General features: G+C 38.2%; 2 protein-coding genes across 2 annotated transcripts; one reads left to right on the top strand and one right to left on the bottom strand.

The window, feature by feature from the left end:
• Nucleotides 1-174: 174 nt before the first annotated feature.
• On the top strand, nucleotides 175-9,904 carry fam83fb (family with sequence similarity 83 member Fb). The gene is made up of 5 exons (XM_079337329.1): nucleotides 175-813; nucleotides 5,881-6,048; nucleotides 7,106-7,227; nucleotides 7,722-8,467; nucleotides 8,628-9,904. Exons 1-5 carry the CDS (start codon nucleotides 253-255, stop codon nucleotides 8,672-8,674), a joined length of 1,644 nt encoding a protein of 547 aa, XP_079193455.1. The 5' UTR covers nucleotides 175-252; the 3' UTR covers nucleotides 8,675-9,904.
• Nucleotides 9,905-11,245: 1,341 nt separating this feature from the next.
• On the bottom strand, nucleotides 11,246-22,190 carry cyth4b (cytohesin 4b). The gene is made up of 13 exons (XM_079337085.1): nucleotides 22,087-22,190; nucleotides 19,412-19,494; nucleotides 19,210-19,274; nucleotides 18,940-19,006; nucleotides 17,543-17,661; nucleotides 16,897-16,977; nucleotides 16,566-16,678; nucleotides 16,138-16,286; nucleotides 14,740-14,851; nucleotides 14,203-14,279; nucleotides 13,845-13,916; nucleotides 13,452-13,606; nucleotides 11,246-12,139 (listed from the first exon to the last, which is right to left on the bottom strand). Exons 1-13 carry the CDS (start codon nucleotides 22,103-22,105, stop codon nucleotides 12,058-12,060), a joined length of 1,194 nt encoding a protein of 397 aa, XP_079193211.1. The 5' UTR covers nucleotides 22,106-22,190; the 3' UTR covers nucleotides 11,246-12,057.
• Nucleotides 22,191-23,818: the final 1,628 nt, after the last annotated feature.

Raw genomic sequence — 23,818 nt, 5'->3', positions numbered from 1 at the left:
CCAATGTATCAATTCTTCATAATGTGATCATTTAAAATGGTTCGGGGAAAGACAGGCACGTTTAAGTCAGATGCATTTATTTTGTGGCTGGTCTAGTCCAACAAAATCCCCAGTCTCCCTTAATTCATGGCTGACGGCGTCTTTTGTGTGCATACATGACAGAGGTTTCCCTGTTTGTGCGTAAAGGCAGCTCGGGTGTTCTGCCCGGTGCCCCACCTTCTGTTCTGACTCGCGCTCAGGTAACAACACTTCATGAGCGTGTGTTACCTGTGTTGCGTCACTCAACAAGCAAAGCCTGTGAGGAGACTTCCTGGACTCCAGAAGTGGGTCGCCGCTGCCACAGCGATGGCCGAATCCCAGCTCATGTGCATGGAGGACGGCCACATCGGTGTCAATGTGCCGGATACCAAACCGGAGTTTTACTACAGTGAGGGGCAGCGCGTGGCTATCGAGGAGCTCCTCAAGAATGGCGACGGTGCCTTCAAGACGCGACTCAAAGATGACAACATGAAAGACTTTCTATCGGCCAGAGAAGTCAAACTTATAACGAGCACCTTTAAACAGTACGACACGGGTAATGGTGAAAGCGGCAGCAGCCAGGCGTCAGCGTCCAATACAGACGCGGACTCAGGGGTCCATTCCACATACTGGCCCGAATTGTCGGACACGGAGGTGCCACCTCTGGATAACGGCTGGCCCAGCGGGAGTCTGTTTAAAGGGGTGACCCGGGTTGCCGTGCACACACATCCACCCAAAGAAAACGGACCTCACATCAGGGAGGTGGTGCGGCGGCTCATCCAGGAGGCCAGCAAGGTGGGAACAACTCGGGACTTGTCTTAATCATCGTGTCACTTAAAGGCCTATAACAAGTCCTGAATAATAAGCTAAGTCATTACAGAGCTATTATAAAATGGCATGCCATTATAGGCCTCGGAATGTCTTATTGTCAAAAGAACCAAAGCACCAAACTTTATTTAAATTATGTACGTTTTTTTTTTTTTTTTAATCACTGCATAGATACAATCTTAGAGTACATTGAGAGGCTGTCATTGAAACACAAATTTAAGTTTTACAAAGTACGATCACGGAAATGGGAAAACACTATTCTGTTCACTCTGCCAACTTTCTGAACACACTTAACAGGAAGTTACACTCACTTTATTACCTGACTGATTCCTGTAATTCCTATGGCCTCCTTACGCCTTGTTCCTACTTTATTCCCAACACACCTACAGTACAGTACTATCATGAAATAGGCCTTACCATTTGGATACAGTGAAGTGGAGGAACTGATAACATTAAGGTGGTGCTGTTGTGAGGCAGATTATAAAGATTGGTCGAACTTTACTCATAAAGTGAAAAAAAACTGAATGGAGATTATTTTTTTTTTCAACTATGGTCATGCTTCACAGCACGGTCAATAAATAGGATACTCATGATGACTGCTTACCTTCTAAGTGTCCTCCTTATGTTGTATTCTGACTGACTGCTGGCTGGCTGTATTTTATTGCTGACTGCAAAACAAATTGCCCTCTCACAGGGATAATAAAGACAACCTTGAACCTTGAATGAACCGTCAAGCTGCTGGCAGAGTAATGTGCCAGAAAAGTTAGTCCGTAAAATCCACATCTTTTATGTTCTCTCTTTTGGACCCAAGCCAACTGGTAATATTTGGGGATGTTCTCTTAAAAAACAAACATGACTGTATTTGTTTTGTCTAGCGTTGAAATCAATTATTATAATCTATAAAACTAACAAAATACCTGAGGAAGAGTAAGAAGTTGAGAGCTGGGCCAGATTTCAAATCTGATAGTGCTGGTCAACATAAAGTTTGGATGATTCCTTTTCCAGCACAAAACTGAGCTTCTACATCTGCCCAAGTCTTATGTTTTACCTGTAAGATTAACGTTTCTGTGCAGCTAAAAAAAAAATTTCCCCAATAGATCACTTTCGTCTATGTCATTTTTTTTTTTTTTTTTTTTTTTAAAGATTTGTTTTTGGCCTTTTGCCTTTTATTGTAGAGGGAGGACAGTGGATAGAGTCAGAAGGGGGGAGAGAGAGTGGGGAGAGACATGCGGGAGGTGGGCCACAGGCCGGACGCGAACCCGGGCCGCCCGCGCGCGAGGACTGAGCCTCAATATGTGGGGTCGCGCGCACTGCCGCTGCGCCAGCGGCGACCCCCGTCTATGTCATTTTAAACTGTCATTTACACTGAAGAAGGCACCCAGCCCCTTAAAGGCAGAACGGCTCTTTCTAAATATCAATAAGAATGCAAAATGCAGTCGGACTTGTGTTCTTTTGGAGTCCATTCTTGTAAGTCCTTCTTGGAAGAATGAACTCGCAAGTTCACGAGAAGACAACGCGCTAGTGTCCGAAATGCAGCGTGATGCTTCTTCTACTTCTATTCAGTTGTTTTTACAGGTTTTGAATAAGTTGATTAGTTTTGCTTTGGAGAGGAGATCCATTAAAATAATTCATCGTTGGTAAAACCTCGTAAATGATTAAATCTGAAAGATCCTGATCCTAAAAATGAGTTGAGCACTCACACATTTGTCACAGACACGCCTGACAACTCTCTGAGCTCTGATTTTAAAAACGTGTCTTAACCATTAAAACGTTTAACCTAAACAATGAATCGTTGGGAGAGACCTTCAACAAAGTTCACTAAAAAACTTTTTCTTTGGAAGTACTTCTGTGTCCTGCAGTAGCATCAAGATTTCCTATAACTTGAATTCAGAACATCAAACTAAGAAATCCCTCCCACAGCAAGAGGTCAAACCAGCATGTTGAAGGGGTTGTCTAAATACCGTTGTCCGTCGCGCTTGTATTGAAATACCACCAGCCTAGTTACCAAGCCACGCAAACAATGTCCTTGTTTTTTTCCACAAGTCCTACTTTTTGTCAGCATTCTGTTCATTTCCAGTGTGAGTAAATGAGAGATTAATACCACCTCGCAAGGTAACACTCAGAGTTTAAAGTGGGCTTGTGTGTTTGAGTTGCTCATCGACATGTTTACTCATGGACTGCTGGAGCTCCGCTGAGTCATTTGTTCCGTACACTCAGAGTTACAGAAGACAGGCTCTGCTCTGCTAAGCTCAGCCTGCCTTTTAAAACTGGGTCAGCGAAAGGAGACAGACACAATTGTCTCATAACTGAGTCAAGGATTTTCAATTGGGCAACTCATCTGCAGATTCTTTTTAAGAGTTCCCTTTCTTCTCCAGTTTTGCCCGTTTTCTTCATTCCATCTTCCTTTCGTTTGGTCGTTTCCTTACGTTGTATTTCTCATGGCTGGGTTAGATAGTTAATCCTAAGTGGCTACAACAATCACTGTGCCACAAAACACAGCTCCTTCCCCTGCTGCGAAGCTTCTTCATACACAGAGACGTTTCCTTGTTGTTCTAACTTTCAGTTATTACCTTGTCTTGATCAAGAAACAGCAGGTTTGCGTACGTCAGCTCAGTGTTTCATGAACTCCTTTCATGTGTTTCAAGTTAAACTGCAAACTTGAACTGGCAACCCATGTTCATGGGTGTTTCCTGAACATGTCAGAGAAAGTAGTTAGTTAATTAAACAGGACGCTTCGTAGCTTGATGTGCTTGTGAGGAATGTTTGTGACATCCCAAGTATGTTGTCTTTATCAGAAAGGCAAGCTTTCCCTTAAAATAACACACACACACACACAAACACACACACACACAAACACACACACACACACACACACACACTAAAGATAAAGCAAGCTGAGCAACCAGTTCTCATTTCAGCGTCATACGCGTCTTTACAAGAGGATCCTTCTAATCGGTTCTCTTGAATTTTCCGCTTGTGTGCTTCACAGTATTGACTGTCGTCCTCACACGTCCCAGCTTGTACCATTGTCGTATAGCACACACACACACACACACACACACACACACACACACACACAAACACACAGGACAACTCACGGTTTTCTCGAGTGGGAAATAGAGTGGTGTTTCTGCAGGCCTGTTCTGCCTCACTGAGAAACATTTATTGCAAATTCAAAGAGAAACATTTTTCTGAACCTAATGTGCACATCTACCAAAAACTACCCGCTGTGATCGGGCTGAACATGTCCCAAACATTTTTGATCTTTGTATTGTCCCCTAACTTCCAACACTGCTTTATTACACTTCTGAAGCAGTGTTTATACTCGGCCAAAGACAGTATTAACAATCATCAGAAGAGTCACACATTCTTTCTGAGGCTTGTCTAACAATGTGCAAGAATTTGTTTAATGTCATGTGACAGAACTTTCACTTCAGTTTAAGCAGTCATTCACTCACGTCACTGGTTCATAGAGAAATTATGTAATAGCAAGGTTTGATTGTTTTTTGATCTTTGTCAGGTAAGCATGTGTGAGACAATGAAAGACCACACCCATGTTTATGTCAGCACACAAAACATTAGGGCTGCAAAGCTGTGCGATGATGACAGGTGTGCTTGACAATGCGGACCGCTCAGTTTTATAAAGACATCCAAAAAACAAATCGTATTCAATTAGAGTAAATGCAAAACAGGATTGTGAATTGTGATGTGAAAAAAAAGCACATGCAACTCTTTAACTTGGACAATGTTGGATTTAAGGGGGGAGGTTACCTACACCACTGGTGACCAAGGCAGTGGTATTCATGTCACCCAGTATGTTTCAGTCCTTCGGTGTAATTAACATTTCAGCCACCAGGCGTCCTGTTTCCTTTTAGACTTTCAGACTTGTTCACACTTTCTGCAGTTTACATTCATCATACATGGAGGGTGTCAAACTCTTACTAGTTTCTTCTTCATAGTAGTGATTTTTGATCAACCAGAAGACAGCTAGCTTTGTATGAAAGCCTTTTAAGAGACAGAGACAGATTGAGCTCTTGAATTCCTCCGCAAACCCTTTTACGTTGTTGTGTAAAACTCCTTCTAAGGGATCCGACAGCCTGACTGGAACTCAGCAGCAGGAGGTACAGTTGTTTTGTGGAAGCGTAGGCTCTTTCATGTGTTCTTACTCTGAGCCCTCTGGGATGAGTGCGTCAGTGGGAGGCAATGTGTTAGACACACACACTTCACCTGCTGCTTTCTTTTTTTTAAACGTCTGTTAAAAGACACTCTGCCTTAAAGCACTGAATTCCACTCCTTTGTGTAACTTTGTAAGGGAACATATATGGTCGTGAGTATGAAAAGCAAACATTGCATTACATTACACTTCATTGTAACTGTAATTTCTTCTTTTGACTGCTTTATTAACGTACAGACGCAACAGGGTCTCATCTTTTTTTTATTTTTTTTTTCAATGCATATGATTCGGTTAATTATAGCTCCGTTTTAGCAGGTATTTTAAAATGAAAATCCATTCAAGCTTCCAACACCAGACACTCTTTGAGATGCTGGAAAGAATTAGGTGTTCTGCTGCTTTAAATTGCCACTGATTTAATCCAGATACAGCGGGGGATTAGGTCACTTGCTACAAATTTGCACAGTGAAATTAGCTGAAGAGAATTCTCGGGTTATCATCGAGCGAAGGAGCTCATTGAAGCCAGGGCAATGCTGTACTGTAGTTTCCTAACTGAATGTTGGAAATCAATTATGATTTTTTTTAAATATCCTGAGGCAAAAGCTTGAGTTGGGTGATTATATTGATTAACATTCTCGCTCTTCAGCGTGAACTAGTCATTAAATCATGAATCACTTTAAGATAACACCGTGTGCTTGGCTTCTATCCAGTGGAAAGAATCGGTGGAGCATTGAGTTTGAAATTGGTTCAGACGCTGCAGTTTGACTAAATGACTGACTTTATTTATAACCTGGCTCCGCCAAACCTCATAATCAAATGTATGTAGCATTGAACTTCTAAATATTGAACTTCTTCTCTCACAGGTGATAGCGATAGTGATGGACATTCTCACAGACGTCCACATTCTGCAGGACCTGATGGATGCAGCCTGCCGTCGCTCCGTCCCTGTTTACATCTTGTTGGACATACAAGGTGTGCCTCACTTCCTGGATATGTGTTCTCGGCTGCAGATTGGCTCACAGCACCTTCGGGTAAGACAACAGCAAAATGAGATAAATGTGATGTAGCAAGAGGTTGACATTGGACACATTTAAAAAAATAAATAATTGTCCTAAATGATCGCTGGTTTGTATTGTTTTGTTGATCATATCACTTTAATACAAAAAAAGGGTTTAGAAAAGCAGTGTTCCAAACGTTTTGTGTTGAGGTCAATCCTTAGAGATGAGTTATTCTTCCTTGTATTGAAGCAGTTATAAATCCTTTTTTGTTACAAGTCATACCAGTGTATTTGCTGAGTTTGAGGTTGCTTGAGCCTACGTGAAGCTTTTTGGACACAAGAAGAAACAAAAAAAAAACTTTCAGCTGTGTTAAAACTACAAGATATGATTACCGTACTAGTACTTGAAGTGTTACAGTGATAGTGTGGTGTCATTGAGAAAAGCTGGGCTATATGACTTATTCATGAGTAAATTGTGTTTACTCTTTAAAGTAAGGTCAACATATTTACCATTATCTAGTTAGAACATACTGGCTGCTATTATTAGATATTATGAAACTCTCAGTACCTCACAAATGTCTATCTTATAAGAGCCATACCAAAAAAAAGCATGTCAAGATCATAATTCATGCTTAACAACTTAACTAATTTACTGATCGTAAGTTAATGTGTAAGCAGGAATTAGGAGGGCATTGATGGAAAAACTCTAATGAATGCCTAAGGGAGACTACGACAAAGGGACTCTAAGCTCTTAATAATGATTAATAAGCAGCCAGTGTGCTACTTACTAGCATGCTAATAAGTAACGAGCTAATGGAGAATATTGTGTAAGTTTTTGCCAACAAATTTTACTTTTAGAATTAGATTTGACATTTCATAACTGACTCAGGTGAATTGTTTCCTTTTTTAACTAACAGAAGATTTATGTAGCTCTGGACCTGAATGTTTTTTTTTTGTTTTTTTTAAAGGACTGTTTGACATTTTTTAAATTTAAACCGTTGACCCTGACTAAGTAAAATGTCACCTTGTTGAAATAGTCAATTGTATTGATATCCTCCTTATGGTCTAACTTTGATCCTCTTTAATGGCAGAAAATTCGAGCCAGATCACTTCAGGGAATCGGCTTCAATTTGTCCTTCGGCAGACTTCCTGGTTCTGTGTGTAACAAGTACATGCTGGTGGACGGAGACAAAGTGGTGTTTGGCTCTTACAGGTGAGATCTCCTCATGAGTGAAGTCAGTTCTTTATCATTTACCATCTTATACCTGTTTAATGATTTATTCCTCTTGATGAGAATTGGTGTGTTGTGATGTGTTGCTAATATTGTTTTAAGTCTTAAGGAAACATTGAAAGCATCAGTGTGTATTGTTTGAAGATTTTAAACTTAAGTTACCTCTAGTAGGCTGGTATGCTTGTTTTATTGTAACTGCGGTAAAAAAGAATTAAAAAACAGAAATAAGGTGATTAAATGTGAAAAATAAGATTTTTCTTTAAAGAAAAATTGATTTTATTGAAATACTATATTAAAATTATACAATGATACAAGAAGTATTTTATACCATTGATAACAAATCAGAAGCTGGAAGTTTTGAAGCGTGTTTTATGTTTAACATTTTATGCAGTCGAACATTTTACAAAGCAGTGCAGCACATGAAGTTGTGAGTGATGAAGTTAATAACTGGTGTCAAACGTGTGTGTGTTCCCCAGTTTCTCCTGGTGTACATCTCGTATGGACCGGAACATGATCACTGTGATGACGGGACAGGTGGTCGACTTCTTTGACCGGGACTTCCGGGAGCTGTATGCCATTTCCGATAAAATGGACCTTTACAAAGAGTTCCACGTCAGTCCACCTGCCGCTGACAAGACTGCAATGATACGCTCCAAAGCGGGGCCAAAGCGTCCACCTTTACCTGCAACCACGTCCCGCTTCCAGGTCAGCTTAGGGGATTCACCAAAAGCTGACATCCAGGTGCCTGCTCACAAATACTACAACCCCAAATACTCACTGGTATTTGGGGATAACCCCCCACGTCCGCCGGGTTCTCTGCAGGAGCCTGGACCAAAGAGAAAGTCCACTTTGGCTGAGGTTCTCGAGGAGATGGACCCTGACATGCCACGAGTGGCGAGCAGTGACAAGATGGAACGCATGAGTCAGCGGCCTTCAGTAGACCCGAAGGAAATCTTTAAGAAGCCAAATGGGGTCACGTCAGAAAAGAAGGGACGGAAGACATTGAAAGTCAACTGGAATAAGTTGTCTAGTAAGGATCAAGTCAACAGTCACGTAAACAGTATGACACCCCCACCCACAGAGAGCAACAGAATTGAAGAGAATGAGGACAGCTTTGAGGTTATTGTGAAAACTCCAAACAAATGGAAGAGCAAGAAGGCATCTAAACTGGGCCGCAGATCAGTGTCTGAACAAACTGTCAACACTGGACAAGACAATGAGAGTAAGTGAGAAATATATTCTTTACGAAACAGGAAAAGAACATGAAACTGCTTTTTATCTTGACATAAACAGGATGGAGAAAAGTTTCTCCCCCGATTTCAAGAGAAATTAACTCTACAAATATCTCTGTGTACTCACCATTTATTACGTTTCTCTCGTAGGTGTTACAGGTCGGCGTCGTGGAAAATCACCCTGCAAAGTTTCCTGAGGTTCACCTGCCGATCCAACCACAGAACAGATTACACTCTTGAAGTTGTTTACAGTATGACACCAACAATACCTTTGAATGTGCAATAGTGTTAATTTTCTAAGCAGTGCCTTACAGAGACAGTATGATTGTGCAGTTTATCAGTTCCTTTTTTATAGGTTTGTGCCAAATTTTAAAGTCAAAAATCTATAGTATGCTACTGTAGAGATGTTACTCTGGTGGGATGCAGATTTTAATGGGATATTCCCTGGTGGTGGACAACATTTAGATTGCTCAGTAGCTTTTGCAACAGAGCATTTGCAGTACTCCCATGGTTAATGTATACACCATTAGTGTGTGTAGTACACAGCTGACCATACTTGTTCAGGCAGAAGAGAAATTAAAAGAAGAGGTTTTCTGAGGTTTCAAATAAATACACGTTATCAAATATCCCAGAGTTGATCCTCAGCTTTTCTTTCAAAATAAAGAGCCCAAATCAGCAGGATATATCTCCTAGGATGTATGAGGCTTTCTCTGATGAAGCCTGTGACCTATGTTTAAGCCTCATCCAATTTTGGGGCCTCAGATGTAACCAGTGGATCTTCAGATATGTCATAAAAATTTGCTGGCGAAGTTTCCATTTACAGTTCGCTACATTACAGCTCTTGCATTCCCTTTTGCTTTCAGTGCAAACATTACTTTATAAATGCATCAAATGTTATTGGTCACTACCACCCAGACATCTAAAGCAGAACTCTTCCAACATCAGAAGAAACCTGAAACTGGATATAATCTATTCAAGACTCTTAATTTCTCCCACTAATAAACCTAACCAAAAGAACGAGTATCACCCCTGATGATGAGGATTTGGGTATTGATACTGTACTATCCATCTTTGTTCTTTGATCAGTGATTGTTTCTGTGTCCACTCACACTTCTATGAGGTGAGCTCTTGTATGTAGTGCTAAATAAATGGTTTCAGAATACAAAGGGCTTTGAATCAGTTAATGACATGATTCATGTTTGAGAGAGACTGTCCTTCTGTTCAGGTTGTGAGGCTCCTATGGAGCCAGCTTTCTTTACTGAATCTGTCCTGAGCATGCTTGAGTTTATAAAAATGCTGTTGCTTGTTTTGCCTGGCAGGAATTAAAGGCATTGTTTGCTTGTGATTGTCATAAAAAGGCATCAGCTGTACTTTTGGTCTGATTTATAACCCATACAAAATTGGCCATTCATTTTAATCTGAAAAATGTCAAATGATAATAAAAGTAGCTCTCCACTGAGTTTCTTACTGTAGTTTTTGTATTTTAATTATCCTTGGCATTTCAAATACTTTGACGACAGCTCCACCCAGTGTCATGATACAGTAATGCGCCAACATTTGAAAAGGAGAATGATGATTGCAATGCACAAAGTCTCCACCAGGTGCCTCCCTTGTCTTTTCTGGGTGTATCTCAGAGCAGAGACGTCAGAGAGTGACTGCAGGCTTCTATGAAACTGGGTTTTAGCTGAGGTTGGTGTGGGTTAGGGGATGTGGTGCAAGACTGAAACAGGAAGTTAGAGATGTAGCAGGAAGCTCGTTGCACAAATTTATCGACGAGGTTTACTGTCAGACAGCAAGCTTGAAATAAGGTTGAGTTATTTTCACCATATGTATCTTCTAAATGTTCATTATTAAACACAGCAGATGTCTGTTTCTGTGGCTTGTCACATGTAAAATAAAAAGAAGGGGAAGACATTTTTTATGTGAACTCTTTTCACTCAATTTCTCATCAGATTTCTCAGAGTTTATTAAAAACATACAGTATATTGGCGTAAGATGTAGCTTACCATTGGTGGCACACTTTGGATCAAATTTGAGGTCTTTTTGCGTATTTAAGTGTCTTGTTTATTCATTTATTAAAAACAAGGACAGTCAACATTAATAAATGTAAACATGTAAAAAGGACAGATTATAGCTGTACACAACGTACACACATTTACATAAACTGAAAATGACAAAAACAAAAAACAGAAATGACCAAACAACATTAATTGTACATTGGTTGACAGAAACACAACATATAGACAAGCAGACAAAGTGGCTACGCTTCTTGCTGATAGTTATTCTGGGGTCAGATTAAACCTAAAATGTTTTGAAACTCTTTTAAACAACAGCATACAGTAGACATACAGTATTTACCACCATATGATAAGTGTATGTTTAATCAATCTTTGAGAGTACAACTCAATACAATGTTGCCAATTTACATACAATTTAAGCTGTTTAACAACATTATTATTTATTTTTTTTAGTTTTTATTAGATGCAGTTATATAGAGCTGAAACACTCGAAAACAGTTTTGTATTGATATTTACACAATTATATGAAAATATGAAGCCTGAAAACTTGAACTTTGGGATATTGTATTCAAGCACGAAGTTGATTGTACTTTTCCCTTACAGAAGCACTTACAAGGATGTGAGCTGAGCATGTCAACATACACACACATCGAAATGTAGAGGCAGAAAACATTAGGAAGTGAAGTCTGGTCTCAAAGTTTCAGATGTGTTCAGTTGATACAATAAAAAGAACAGGATCCAGTCCACATGTTTACAGACACCTGAATATCTTTTTATTAAATAATTAAGTGACGTGGAAATTACATTTACAGTGTACATTTGCAGTTAAATCAAAGCAGATGATATGCATTCTGTAGGTTATTGACCTGTGCAAAAAATGTCAATTACAAAAACAATAAAATGCATTCTCGACCGGTCAGAACCAGTGTTCTTGATCGATCTATAAAGTACTAGAAACTCTGCAACAACATCAACAACATATCTCCCCAAAAAACGTAAAAATATATCAATATTTACATGATCAGATGGACAGAATGTAACCTATAACATTCATTTCACTTCTATACATCAATTTGTGGAGCTTCAGGAGAACATTCAAGGAAGATGAGAATTGTCTGTTGGGCTTGATCAAGTTCTCTTCCATATTATGGATTAAATCTTATAAAGAAATGGGACACCATCCTAGAACCAATGTCTCATGTTCGAAGAAAACCTAACACTATACTGCACAACAACATTTAAAAAAAAATGTTAACAGATGAATAGATTACATCTTCAGGCATGTGCTGAGAAAGATTCAGTTCCTATTATCAGCACACAAACTTGTCTCAGCTTTTCACGCTTATTGAGCAACAAGAATTAGTCACTGTCTCTCCTCTTTGACACGTTTAAGTTCAGTCTGTAAAAAGAGAAGTGGAAAGGGAAGTCCTTCTTTTAGACTAAAGTCAGAGCTCGGATTCATAGCTCGTCCTTCTACAGTTGGATGTCTACTGCAACTGAAAGAGGACAGAATCCCACTCTGGTGCAATACTATATATGTCCATGAGGGGGCAGTGGGCAGCTCAGTCCTGGGGAGCTTGGTTAATCACCTTCTTCTTACGAACTGAGACCAAATCATAGAAAGGATCCTTGGTGATGCTGGCTCTGTTAAATGAAAGAAGATGACCAGATTAGTGGGGCCAGTGCAGAAATATGTGTGTGTATCTGTGTTTGAATTCAGTATTTATGAGGACTGAAATGTTCTGTGATGGACTGTTAAAAACTCACAAAAGCACATTTACAAGTTTCGAATTCAAAGCTGAAATCACAACTAAATCAAATTAAAATGTGGCTGTTTTGCATCCTTTGCATCCTGGCTAACAACTTGACAGTTATGGCAACATTAAAACTTTCACCACAGACACAGCAGGCAGCTGTTTTCACAGAAAAGCTTTAGAAAGGTCAAGGTGTTTTACCTGTCAAGAAGGTCTGATTATCATGGAATATACGAGCCTTCCCCTATTGTTATTTCTAAACACTTTTGTTAACATAATGTAATTAAATTTTATTTGTATATTCAACTTGACTGATTGCCTCAATACTTGGCTACTAGTTTGGATTCTTTTTCAGGAAAGTCATTTCATGAACAGGTTTAAAAAGCAACTTTGATAAAATAACATGTTTTTTATTAGGAAAAATAAGTAGCGAGTCTACAATCACATAACAAAGAGTACTATGTTGTACGTCTAAGGTTTTCTTTTTGAGAGTTCTTCACCGAGAAGAATAATACTGCTTTCAGTGCCAAACATTGGTGGCTGCATGCTCTTTCTTCATCCTGTGTGGTACCGCACTCCATAGAACGATATAGTGCAAAATTTGATCACAACTGGATGTGGTCTCAAGCTGAAGCTACCACGCCTGACTTCACCCCACTGTGATGTTGGGTGTGGATGTTGTTTACGAGACAGAGTTTTACTTACTATCAAACCACAGGGAATATATATTATATATACTGCATATCATAGGACTGTCAGCAGTAATTGGTTAATTGCAATTAATCATTAATCTGAAATGATTGCATTTTCTTCTTAATCGCATACTATTTTGTCCCTTTTGGCACTCAGACAGTTCAGTCGAATAGTCAAAAGTAATATCTAACTTATAATGTCAAACGTTTCACTTTTTTATTGTTCTATGTAGCTGTTTTCATTTAGTTTTTGATCTGTAACGAGTGTCTTCTTCCACTGTTAAGCCAGGGCGGTAAACTTTTATCAGAAGTCCTTACTTTATTTCAAAATAAAAGCAGGGTTGATTTTTAAAGAGTAAGTGACATGATCTCAGATTAAGAATTCAAAAATTCAAAATAAAAGCCAAATAAATTTCATTTGAAAAAATGTGATTAAACAGATTTAAGTGTTGTAATTGTTTGACAGCCCTAATGTATGGGGATGTGTGTGCTGTGTGTGTTTGGTCTAACCTGATGGCCTCGATCCAAGAGTCTCTCTCCTCTGCGCTGGCGGCACAGATGGTGTAGGACTGGTGCTTCCCCTCAACTACTCTACCGTCTGTCTCCGTTTTGCAAGCTTTGATCTTCTGCCCACGACTGTTTGGGTTGTACAGCTCCAGACAATACTAGACAACACCAGAAACAAACAATAATCTACCAACCGTTTATGTTACAACCACAGATTACCCTGTCTTTAATAGAGTTGTTTTGTTAGTGACCATTTAAGATATTGAATCTATTACTTTCAAATACAAAGTATTAGGTATCTTTGGTCATGGCTGTAGAGGAAGAAAAAAAAAGAACATCTCTGGGTATTTACATGATGTGTTTTAGCTAATTAAAGCATAGCAGAAAGTATCATACCGGTTTACGAGGATATGGAACTTCTCTCACACACAGGTTCTCTAGAGGGATGATGCCTCTGGGCTCTTTATCCTGCAGATGAATGGAAAAAAAAAAGAGATATTATGTTTTTGTCATGATTAAACAGGAAGTAGAAGAAACTAGGAACCAGATAAACCATTTTTGTTTGAGTTTTTTTTAAAACCTTTGTTGTTCTTTTGAATTTAAAAACAACAATAGAATTAAATTAAAATGCAAAAGATGGATAGTAATAGTAAATCACAGGTAATTCTCCTGAATTGCATACAGTCCTAAAATAAAGTAATAATAAGTAAACAAAGTGTCATAGAGAGAACTACGGTCATGGTGGGACCCTTACAGTGGTGAATTCAAAGTAGTAGAGGCAGTTGTCAGTAAGGATGAACCAGCGCCTCTTCCACGTCTTGACTCGCCCTCCTAATAAACACATAGTGCAACATTAAGTCCACAATGCAGGGTTATTTACAGTATCATGGAGCATCACTACCTAACCAGCTGACCTGACATGGTTGGAATCTGTTTGCCGCTTAACTGTTTTATAACCTTGCAGTGAGGTTTCCATGCAAACACTTGAGGTAGGACTCCACTATTGGGACATTTTCTGCCTGCTTCCTCTGTACTTTCCAGTTTTTAGCCTCATGTTGCAGCTTTAAGTACAGCAGCACAAAGCACACTCAAACATAGTCTTGTCTCGTTTAGGAAATTGACTGTTAGAATCTTGAACATCCCTGATTATTTCCTTCTTTTTATCTCTATCGGTTAAAAAAAAAAAAAGAAGCTTCCTCTCTTCTAATCATGCAAGATTAACTCACAAAACAATGTGACACAACATTTTTTAAATTCATCTAAAGAGATTTATTTTGGAGAGGTTGTTTACCGAGTTTGAGGAGCCAGCCTTCTCTGTCAGGATTGAAGAAGGTGTGCGTGAGATCATTCCCATCATCCTCTGGGATTTTGAAAGGCTCATTGTGAATGCTCTCGTACAGTTTCTGGATAGAGAGGAGTAGAAATTTTTTTTTTTAAGGCATATATAGGGCTTCCCTATTATTGCAAGCTACAATACTGCTGTCATAGTTTGACTCAAACAAGCCTGTCTGTGTGTGTGATTTCAGTTAAGTGGGGTAAAGTCAGTGGTTTTCAGTGAGAGTGTCACACTGGTGGGTTCAGCCCACTGTCTAACAACATAGTGTGACAACATGTAGGCTACTGATCGCTATGACTGACCTGTGGCAGGAAACTGAGTGTGAGAACAAACTGGACGTGGTAACCTTTGTGAGTTTCTGTTCCATACGATGTGAAAATGTTGTGATAATGTTTTTGGTTCTTGGAGAATGGCCCAAAGGTGACTATCAGCACACTAATGTGCTCAGTCTTCAAGACTGGCAAAAATCTGTTTTGTTGTTTTTCCAAAGAAATTGGATGAAAATACTAAAATTAATGATGTGTGGTACAAGTGTCATGAAAACAAAATAAAGTTCCTTCCCCTCTAATTTTGATTATTCCACATGAATATCAGCTGATAGCAAATCGATTTTTTAATAGTATATAGCCTACTTTAACTGTACACATATGACAGTTATCATTAAACAGTTGTAGGCTTTATTACTAGATCTTTATTGATTAGGATAAACTAAGAAATCCAGTTTCAGGGAATGACATGTGGCAAAGGATCCAAAGAAGATTCAATGAGATATGAGAAATGAGATATCAAGCAGGGTATTTTTTATTTTATTTTTTTTATAGGTGAGAACACTAACATTGTCATATGTGTGCAATTCGGACTTCCTAAACTAGAAACAAGATAAACTATCATTCGAGTCATCTCTTCTTTGTGTGTCCTCAAGAGTGTCCTCAAACATCTGATTTCAAGATTAGTTCATTTTCTTTTTTTGTTTACTTAAAAAAAAACAAAAGACAAACAGCCTAAAATGTGATTGATGAAATGTAGCTAGTTGTGTCAAACCTTACACTCTCTGCACTTCTCATCTTTGCTGCTCCTCAACATCTGTTGTAAATGTCAGCCATGAGATTCATTGTAGTTGTGTTCACTAATGTTTCGGAGGGGAAGGTGCTCGTAGAGTTCGAGGATGGCTGATAAAATACTGCATTGGATTGCTTGACTGGTGTGATCACTTTTACTAACACTTATAGCACTTAAAGCTTATCTTATGGAAAAACTGTAATTTCAATTTGTGGGTATATTTTTTGCAATTGTTTGACTTTTTCTGTAACAGTTTGCCACTTCCTGGTGTCTGGTTTGGCCAGTGGTTCTTACCGAAAGCAGGTCATCAGGGAGATTATCTCCATTGTTGATGCCTCTGTTCATGGAGATGAAACGCTCCAGGGTGGTCTTGTCCTTCACGTTGGGGTTGTGCAGGCTGGTGTTGAGCATGATGATGGCAAATGACAGGATGTAGCATGTGTCTGGCGTGGCAGAGGAAAATGAAGACACCCAAGAGGAATCAAAATAAAGGTCATTGAATCGATTCAAAGAAACATCTCAGAGAAATTTAGAATCGGTGAAAAAAAAAGGAAAAATAATGGAAAAAAAAATTTGAAGAGGAAAAACAAAAAGAGGGAGAGAAAGAGAGAGAGAGAGAGAGAGAAAGAGAGAGAGAGAGAGAGTGATCATTTAAAAAAACATCTGCCACAAGACCACTTTTTTCACACCCACAAACATGTTCTGTCGGGATGTGAACAGACCTGTTGACTGGAAGACATGAGTGTTGCAGTCACAGTAACGTGTTGCAAAGGCCTCCATCATGCGGTCAATCTTCTGGGCTTCACCAGGAAGACGGAAACTCCACAGAAATTGTCTGTCACACACACACACACACACACACACACACCCACACACCCACACACACACACACACACACACACACACACACACACACACATATACCGAAACAGAATTAACCTCAGTCAGAACTGCATACATGTTCATGGTGGGTGTCATTGTGTGTAAATGTCACTAATGATGATAAATAAAATGTGAAAGCTGTGCAGGAGTCAGGACTGAAACATAACCTACCTAAGGGCCTGGACCAGGTTGAGATCGGAGAACTCGTGCAACTCCACAAAGGCTTTCAGGGTCTGCAGGTGGAGCTCCTCCCTGTGGGACGGAAAATGAAAGAAGGCAACTGAGACCAGAAGCTAGAAACTCGCTTTTTTAAAAACCTGCCTTCAGACATCCTGGTCTTGTTTTCCTCATTTTTGTGTCTAATCCTTCCTCATTTTGTTGTTTTGAGCACACATTTTCCCACGCATCCTTTCTTCCCCCAGTCTCTCTCTAACATTTACATTGTTTTTTTCTTTTGGCACAATCATTCTTTATTTGATTTTTTCCTTGTCCTTTTGAATTGACCTTCAGTTTAATTACCCTCTTTTGCGTCTACGTCCATGGTTTGTCCTTCTTCTTCGTCCTTCTGACGACCCCACCACCTTTCTTCTCCATTTCTCACTTAACAACTGTACATTTGTTTTTCCATAGTCATAATATGAGTGTCTGTTATGCTCAATGTCTTATACCACTTCTCATCTTTCATTCCCTTTCATTTATTCCTACTTGGTACTCCTGCTCTTGACCTTATTAACGTCATCATTTTTCTTCACCCCTTTTTCCCTCCATCCTTGCGCTGTTTGCTGTCATCCCTGTCTGTCCTCCACTTCTTCCTCACCTTTCTCCAAGAAATTCTCCAATAGCTGTCTTGTTCAGTCCTTCCTCCTTATAGAGGAACTCAGCGATGTATTGAGCGCTTCCATCCAGCAGCTTATTCTCCACCAGGTAAGTGATCCCCTGTGATCCCCACACACACACACACACACACACACACACACACACACACACACACACACACACACACACACACACACACACACACACACACACAGTCAGTTGATTGTTTTCTATCAGTATACTTCCTTGTTTTTTCCACATTATGACTTCTTGTCTTGAACATATAAATGGCATTTTATTTTCATTTTGAACCATACAATGAAACAAACACACACACACGTGCACATTATGTCAAGGCTAAATATGTATAGTTTCATAATTATCTCATCTCCGGTTGGCAGAACCGGACAAACTTGTTGCTCTCTGTAAACCCGATTCCTTAAAACTAATTTCTCTTCCTCTTTCTCCACCATCACTGTGTTTGGAGAGGAAAAGGATGGTACAGATATTTTTGCAATAGGTAAAAAAACCTTTTTTTTTAAAGGAGGAACAGAATGCATTATTTCTGGCTTACATTTACAAGAAAAAAAGGACTGCTAATGTTTCACTATTGCCCTAAAACCCACCTGCAGCCAATGAGAATTGACAATGTTGAATTTAATTTGTAAACATATCTTGGGAACTATCTCGTCACGTCTTCTTTCTACATCTCACTTTGGTGTCTATAACTGATCTATGTTTCACTTTTAACTGCTTAATATGACTTCCACAGTTATTTAGGCTTATTATTGTTGTTTTTTTGTTTGTTGGCAAGTTTTGAGTGTACACGTTTTAAAACAAATCAGTTTTTACTCTGCATCCAAATTCCTAATAATGACGTTTTTATATGATCTCATATATTCTAGTATCGTCACATTCTTGTCCTGGTGAATTTAGTATACAGAATCTGATAAATACAATTTAAAAAAGGGTGGTCCATTTCGGGAGCATTTGCATTATCTATTGTACATTTACATTGTATATTGTTTTTAAGTTAGAATTGCCTATAAGTGGTGATGCTTTGCCTGTTTGTATTCATTTACAGAACATTTGTGTCCTCAACAGTAACAGTAACAACCATAGAAACAGAGTTGACAAAACGTGTCAGTTCAATGACTCACAGCGTTTCAGCCTCTGCACTGTGGTTAAAGTAAAGAGAGGAAGTGACCGCAGAGAAGAGCGAGCAAGAGCTTCTTAAAACAACGGTCCAGGTAAAACAGCCCCTTCAGTATCTAAACTCAAAGGCCTTTTTTTTCCTTTTTTTTTTAAACCAAGCATTATGCAGTCACATGTGCTATATATATTTTAGACATTAGATATTGAGAAGTCAAACACACATTATCACTCTTCTAAACTCACCTTTTTGGGGTCCATGTTAAATTTCTTCTTCCCATTTGTAAACTGTTTGCTTTTCTCTATTGTCTTGCTGTAGTAAAAATAAAAATGTAAGAAAAACAAAAACAGTATATCAATAAATTATTTCAGTTTGATGATTAAAAAAAACAAAACAAACATATCCTCAAAACCATGTGAGGTAACCGAGGGTGGTTGACGGTGTGGTAATGGTGAAACTGAATCCTCCATGACACATAAAGGGAGGCATGGGATTTATCAAGATGAAAAACTCACTTTTCCTCTGAAGACTCAAAGCTGAGTATTTGTGCCATGACACTGTCGATCTCCATCTTCAACTTCTGAACACAGCAGAATGAAAGAAAAGTCTTTAACTGTTATTCTTCAATTCAATCACAGGACAATTTACAATTTAGATGATCTTATTCTGTGATTTTATTGTGCCTGTCAGTGTGTGTCTGTGTCTTCGTGTTTGTACCTGGATATCATCCAGAAGATCCTTCTTGTGCGTTTTAATGCTTTCGATCTCCATCCTCTCATCTGCTGTAAAATCTGACGAAACTGTTAAAATAGGAAACCTCAATGATCAGTGCCAGTATTAAACACATACAACCTTACAAACAAGCTTAAAACCTAATTTGTGTTTTCAGTATGGAGGTACGTCAGCTTTTCACTGTCATGTCAGAGTAAGGTCTGTTCATCTATGTGATTATTTGATACATCGATGACCAGTATAGATGTGCTTTCTATTTTAAAGGGATACTTCACCCATTTGCATGATGCTTTGTATCATTAGAAACATGGTAGTGGTGTTGAATGGTCGTGAATCCAACCCTCATTTTGCCCTGAGACGAGAACATTTTTTTTCTTTGCCTGGAAGTTTTCTTCACGTGATGCAATATGACCTTTATGATAACCCAACTATTGGGGGTAAGCGTTTCTCTAGAAATCAAGCGAGACATATAGTGTGGTTTTCCCGAGATAATATCTTTAACCACTAAATTTTTTTTTTTTTTAAAGCATAAAAAAGGGGAAAAAACAGAGCATTCATATTTCTGATTTGTCAATTTCTACAAGAAAATGTCTTTAGGAAGTGACACATCAAGAATCATAAAACTCCTACAGTCGGTCATGGTGTTCTAAGCTAAGTGATGCTTTATAAACACACATTAAGGTTGCTTGGTGATAATTAATGACTCAATCTACAAATGTATATGTGCTTGATCCTAAACCACATCCTATTCATCAATCCAACGTAGTCACAGCATCACATGACTTGTTTTAAATTGTCTTTGGAAAGTTATCAGTGATGGACTCACTTGACTGAACTTGCTGAAAAGATTTCTGTTCTCAACCATGACATTAATTTGTTCATAGAGATTCATTAGACAAAAGATTATTATCCTGATTGTCGCATCATTAGGTTCTGATCCTAAAGTATGACTAAGCCAAATGGGAATAATTCTACTTGTGCTGTTAAATGGTTGCAAAGAAAGCTGTGAAAAAAAAAGTTTTTGTTCGGATTTGGCATGAAATAAAAAATTAAGGGATCACCAAAAGTTTTTCAATTTTATCGAATGTGCATTAACATTGTAGTGGTTGTCATTAGAAATCTCTACACCAGTCCATCCAACCATCCACTATCCATACAGCTTTTCCAGTTCAGGGCCACGATGGGCTGGAGCCTATCCTTGCTGTCTTTGGACATAACTCCCAATGAGTTAATTTACTCAAAAGCTGCCAGCCATATAGGCTCTTGACAAATTCAGATGGAAAAGCGTAATCACTAAGATTCATCATCCAGGAAGAAACATTTCTGCACCGAGACAGCTTGGACAAACAACATGTAGACACTGAGATTGTGTCAGGTATATATTTTACTTTGTTTGGAATACTAGTGGATTTTTTATCCCCAAGTTTCTGTCTCTATATAATAAATATTCTGAATGCAAAACTACTATTCATCCATTCTTTACTAACTCAGTGTCTCACCTGCACATTAACCTGTATGAGCCTCTCTTGCCCAGCAAACAAACCATGCTATAGTAAGACTGTCATGTCCTTGTTGTATTCACAGCTTTTTGCATAGAGAGAAACTGCTGATGCCAATGCGTACGGTCCGACTTGCACCTCAGCAAGCATAAAAATGTTCCCACAAGGCAAAAACAGAAGTAATATAAATAACGTCATCACCTGCGTAGAAGGCCTACTCAACTAAGTTGAGGTTTTTTTTTGGTTCACTGCCAGTGAGACTAAACCTATAAGAGTGTAAGCTCTTTGTGGCGTCCTGCAGTAAGGTGGAAGATGTGTGTCACAAACTCAAGAGTTTATCCTCTCAGACTAACAACCCTTGACATTTATAATGACAAAAACTTCCAGCAGGGTTCTATGAGCTGGTGAGTATTGAGAGTCTGAACACACACTGCCACACCCTTCATCTTGTGCAATGAAGCTGAAAGGCAGAAATCATTTCACGCTTCATTTGCATTGTTCACATTTTTGAAATCTGAAATAAAATGAATAAATAAATACCTGAAATATAAATTTGGATAGACAGGGAATCACTGAGTAGCATGATTTTAAAGTTGGGTTGTTTTTATTTCACATTAAATATAGAGACTTCTGTTTTCATGTTATTCAGTGGCGTGCGGTCCTGTGAGCTGTGAGTATGACTGCTTCTTCCCTATTTCAGCTGAGACCAACACTGACCTGTAACCTGTTAAACGTTTCACACTGGCAGACAGTGATAAAAAAAAAGTATACCAAGAACTGTGCTACAGCAGTCCTGAATATCTCACTGGTTCTCACAACAGATACTTCAACCCAGACGGAATTTACATTTTCATGTAGTTTTTCATCAGAGCTGTTTCTTACTTCAAAGCAAAATGTAGGAGAAGATAGAAGCTGTTACAAGAAAAAAACTGAAGATTATTTCGATAAAACTTTTTTTCTGTATCCCCCTGGGAGAGCATATCATCACATAGGCATTAGTAGTACACAACAATTAATAATGTCCTAGTAGAGTGCCTTATAGCTAAATTTAGTTTGGATTTTTAGGACTACAAACAGAAGATAACTGCAGATAGAAAAGATGGATATCTTAAATAAAATTTAAACATTTAAAGCCAACCAGGAAAACAAATCAGGTCTTACCCATTTGGAAATCAGTCATTTATATCCAAGAAAAAAAGGCAAGGATAATCAATCCCAAAGTAGCTACATACAGTCCAGTTAGGCTATGAAGAGATGCAGATTGCCTCTGTATACAGTGTAGTAACACTTGAATGAATTTGGTGGTGTTTTTTTTTTTTTAAACCCCACCTCTTCCTCCTCCACCGAAAAAAATCAAGCGTACGTCAACATGAAGACAGAAAGAGTGAAAAGTGCATCCTCCTTCAAGATAAAACCCAACTTAGTCCATGAAGTCAAGCGGAAAATAAAACAACATTTCAAAATAACAAAGGGGTTTAATGCGCTATAGAGGAACACATACTTTATGACGTTTTATTGACCTCAGAACTTTGCAACATTGGTAGCTCATGTGCCATTGAGAAACAGTTTGACAATGAAACTTGCAAAACAAATTTCAGGCCAGGAAGTGAATTATGAAAGCCAATATGAGGCATAGAAGTAAGTGTTGAACCCCTGACCACTTCTTAACAGTGAGGTTGATAATTGGTCAGTTAATGTTAATAAGGAAGGCTCTGTTCCAATTTAATATTAACTGTAAAATAGTTGTTCTTATTTTAAAAAAAAAAAAAAAAGGTCTTCCTTTTGGTTGTGTTGTAAGTCTAACTGATCAGACAGTTAAATAGTTTTATCAGGCCCTCAGACTTTATTTGTACAGCAGGTTTCATACAAGCGAATACAACTACAACTATCCTCACACAATGACAAACAAAGACATACTGTACAGTCATGAAGAGGACTGGGTTACTTTTAAAGTCCTGAATAAGCAGTAGGTTAATAATCAATGACTTAAATATAGTTTGAAACTGTAACTAACTAACATAGTAAATACCTGCATATATATAGAAGTAAAACTCTAAAATGAAAATATTTGGTCTTAAAAGAAAAACTACAATAAATCAGAAGTGTGGAATTACAAAACATTAAACAGACAAATAAATCCAGAAAAATGAATGATTTATTATTGTAAATAGCAAACTAAAAAAGACATATCCAAAAACTAATATTACTCTCTTGAAGCCTGACTGACAATTTAATCGAAATCTAGAAACAGATTGAAAAGTTGAACATTAATTAAAAGTCTCACTAACAAGGGAGCACTTCAACAACTCTTTGTTAATTCATTTCAATATTATTTCATTCATTATATATTCATATCCTTGTCTGACACATGGTTTGAAACTTTACAACTACACTACAAGAATGAATACTGGAAATCTCATAACACAGTGAGGACAACATATACAAGAAATGTCGTAATCCAGAGCAATGAGAATGACAACAGAAAATAATGTAATTTAAAATTAAAAATAAATCATTGTTGGAATAATGAGGTATTTAAAGGGTATAATTTCTGATATTTTAAAACAATAAGTCAAGATTCACACATTATTTTATTGATTCACAGCTGCTCTGTTGTGAAAAAAAAACAAAACTATAGTGATGGATGATTCATAGCAAAATGATGCTAAAGCACCATCTAGTGGTAGTACAGAACTATCACAGGCATGTTTAGTTAAAGGCTATTGAGTGATTGATTGAAAGCTTAATTTCAAACATTAAAATAAAATAAAAACAAATATAAATGATTCAACATGCAAAGAGGTTGAACATTTAAAAGTGAACCTGAACAACAATACAGACTGCCTTTTATTTCAAGCTCACGTTCATTAAGTTTAAGTTAACTAAAATGTGA

The sequence above is a fragment of the Symphodus melops genome (genome assembly GCF_947650265.1).
Source record: "Symphodus melops genome assembly, chromosome: 2".
NCBI classification, from domain to species: domain Eukaryota; kingdom Metazoa; phylum Chordata; class Actinopteri; order Labriformes; family Labridae; genus Symphodus; species Symphodus melops.
This window is presented reverse-complemented; position numbering and strand designations above follow the sequence as displayed.